This window comes from Echinops telfairi, unplaced genomic scaffold (assembly GCF_000313985.2).
Source record: "Echinops telfairi isolate 266 unplaced genomic scaffold, ASM31398v2 ScPeMD7_5592;HRSCAF=6446, whole genome shotgun sequence".
Taxonomy (NCBI): Eukaryota; Metazoa; Chordata; class Mammalia; order Afrosoricida; family Tenrecidae; genus Echinops; species Echinops telfairi.
This window is the reverse complement of record NW_022109491.1, coordinates 14,197,224-14,198,375: the sequence shown is the minus strand read 5'-3', so window position 1 is coordinate 14,198,375 and position 1,152 is coordinate 14,197,224. Positions and strand designations below refer to the sequence as shown.

General features: G+C 50.4%; 1 protein-coding gene across 1 annotated transcript in view; it reads right to left on the bottom strand.

Annotated features, from left to right (window-relative positions):
• PTPRT (protein tyrosine phosphatase receptor type T) overlaps positions 1-938 on the bottom strand; it is a 459,397-nt gene extending 458,459 nt beyond the window's left edge. Inside the window, exon 1 of the mRNA XM_045295498.1 lies at positions 890-938. Coding sequence (XP_045151433.1) covers positions 890-938 — 49 coding nt within the window. The remainder of the gene's footprint in view (positions 1-889) is intronic.
• Between the last annotated feature and the right edge of the window lie 214 nt (positions 939-1,152).

The following is a 1,152-nucleotide window of genomic DNA, read 5'->3' as shown; positions in this document are numbered from 1 at the left end:
AGAGAAAATCCTTGACAACTTCAGTATTTCCTCAGTTTATCACGATGTGACCTACGGGTTCCGTTGGGAGGCTTTGGATCTTCTTTACATTGGCTTGTCCTCCATACTCAAGGCTGCAATTCCTGAGCTCCATCATCAAGTGTTCTAAGTCCTTCCTTTTAGCAAGCAAGGTGTGTCATCTGCAGACCACAGGTTGTTAGTGAGCCGTCCTCCCGTCCTGATGCCGCCCTGTTCTTCACATAAGCCAGTTTCTCAGAGGATTTTCCCAGCATATGGGTTGAATAATATGGTGAGCGGATGCAACCCACATGCACACCGTCCCTGATTTACAGCCGGACAATAGTCTCTTGTTCCATTTGCCCCACAGGCTCTTGACCCATGTACACGTTCGGAAGGAGCACATTGAAGTGTTCTGGAATTCCCGTTCTCCGATCTCTCCGTTCTTTGTTGTGGTCCGCAGAGTTGAATACCGTTGCATAGTGGAGTGCTAGGTGTTTTTTTATGCAGAGATCTGGGATTTTTCAAAGCTGAGACTGCTGACAACTGTGAACCTTCCTCCTCAGCCCCCGAGGACATTCTTGATCTCCCCAGGAACCGTGTTCATCTATAGACCTGACTCAGGACACCGCTGAACCTCAAAAGACCCTTCGGAGTCAGCAGTCCCAGAAATGCCCAACCAGCTTATTCACTGCAGCCAGAGTTTCAGCCTTTGAAATATACAAAAGAGTGTCTCTAAACTGAAGGAAACATTTCAAAGGACTTGCTCCCTGCTAAGTCCCATTTGGGATTCACGTCGTTAGGCCACGAGAAAGGGAATTTGACAATGTGAAAATCACTGCATGACTGAGCCCCAAGAAGGGGACCTGGGGCCAGAACAATGCAAACTGACCTCGAATGTTGGTCCTGCTCTTGAAGTTCCTGCGGGTCTCGCTGAGCATCTCTTGGCAAAGGTGACAGGCTAACACCCCCTGTTCCTCAGCTGGCCCCAACTCATGGGGACCGTACGAGCAATGGGATGAAATGGCACCCAGCTCTGTGCTTATCCCCCTGATCGGCCAAGAGGGCGGCTGATAGAGTCCACAGCCCTTTCCTCTGGTGGATTTGGGGTAGATGGGCAACCCTTTCTGCCTCGTGCTCAGAGGAGGCTGTGGC